We start from the raw sequence: 748 nt of genomic DNA, 5'->3' as shown, positions 1-748 counted from the left end.
TGTCCTCTACAACCTGACATGATAAAGCTGTCCCCGCGACAGCTAGGGACAGATACATCTGTCCTCGCAGCTGGACATGACACATCTGTCCTCGACAACTGGACGGATTCATCTGTCCTGTGTTACTCTGTGTGTTACTCTGTGTGTGTTACTCTGTGTGTGTGTGTGTTACTCTGTGTGTGTTACTCTGTGTGTGTGTGTGTGTGTGTGTGTGTGTGTGTTACTCTGTGTGTGTGTAGCCTCCATCATGACGTCCCTGGCTCACCAGCTGAAGAGGCTCGCGCTCCCTCAGAGCGACCCCAACCTGCTGACCCGCAGAGAAGTCGCCTCGCTGCTGTTCGACCCCAAAGATGCTGCGACCATGGACCGCAGCACCTTCTACGCCCTCGGTGAGTGACCCACCTCCACCCACACGCTCCACCCACACAGCTGACGCTGTCTTTACTCCCTCTGGTCTCACCTTCAGGCTGCACCGGGCTGGAGGAGCTGCTGGGAATTGAACCTGCGTTCCTGGAGTTTCAGGACACTTTGTTCAGCGCCGCGTCGCTGACGCTGGAGCGCAGTGTCCAATCCAGAGAGGTCAACGACAAGCTGGACGCCGGCGTCTCGCTCTTCCTCACCCGCCTCTGCCCGTACTTCCTCCTCAAACCAGCGCACAAGTGCATCGAGTGGCTGCTTCACCGGTACGTACCCGTTGGAGGCTGTACACAGGTGACCTGGAGTTTGTAGTTCTCAGGTCTTGTGTTGT

At 56.8% G+C, this 748-nt stretch overlaps 1 protein-coding gene across 1 annotated transcript; it reads left to right on the top strand.

The window, feature by feature from the left end:
• The first annotated feature begins 201 nt into the window (after positions 1-201).
• LOC113745178 (HEAT repeat-containing protein 1-like) lies at positions 202-740 on the top strand. The gene is made up of 2 exons (XM_027276664.1): positions 202-389; positions 467-740. The coding sequence occupies exons 1-2, from the start codon at positions 248-250 to the stop codon at positions 727-729; spliced, it is 405 nt and encodes a 134-aa protein (XP_027132465.1). The 5' UTR covers positions 202-247; the 3' UTR covers positions 730-740.
• Positions 741-748: the final 8 nt, after the last annotated feature.

This window comes from Larimichthys crocea, unplaced genomic scaffold (assembly GCF_000972845.2).
Source record: "Larimichthys crocea isolate SSNF unplaced genomic scaffold, L_crocea_2.0 scaffold51005, whole genome shotgun sequence".
In the NCBI taxonomy this organism is placed as follows: Eukaryota; Metazoa; Chordata; class Actinopteri; family Sciaenidae; genus Larimichthys; species Larimichthys crocea.
Note: the sequence above shows the minus strand (reverse complement) of the source record. Positions and strands in the feature narration are given on the sequence as shown.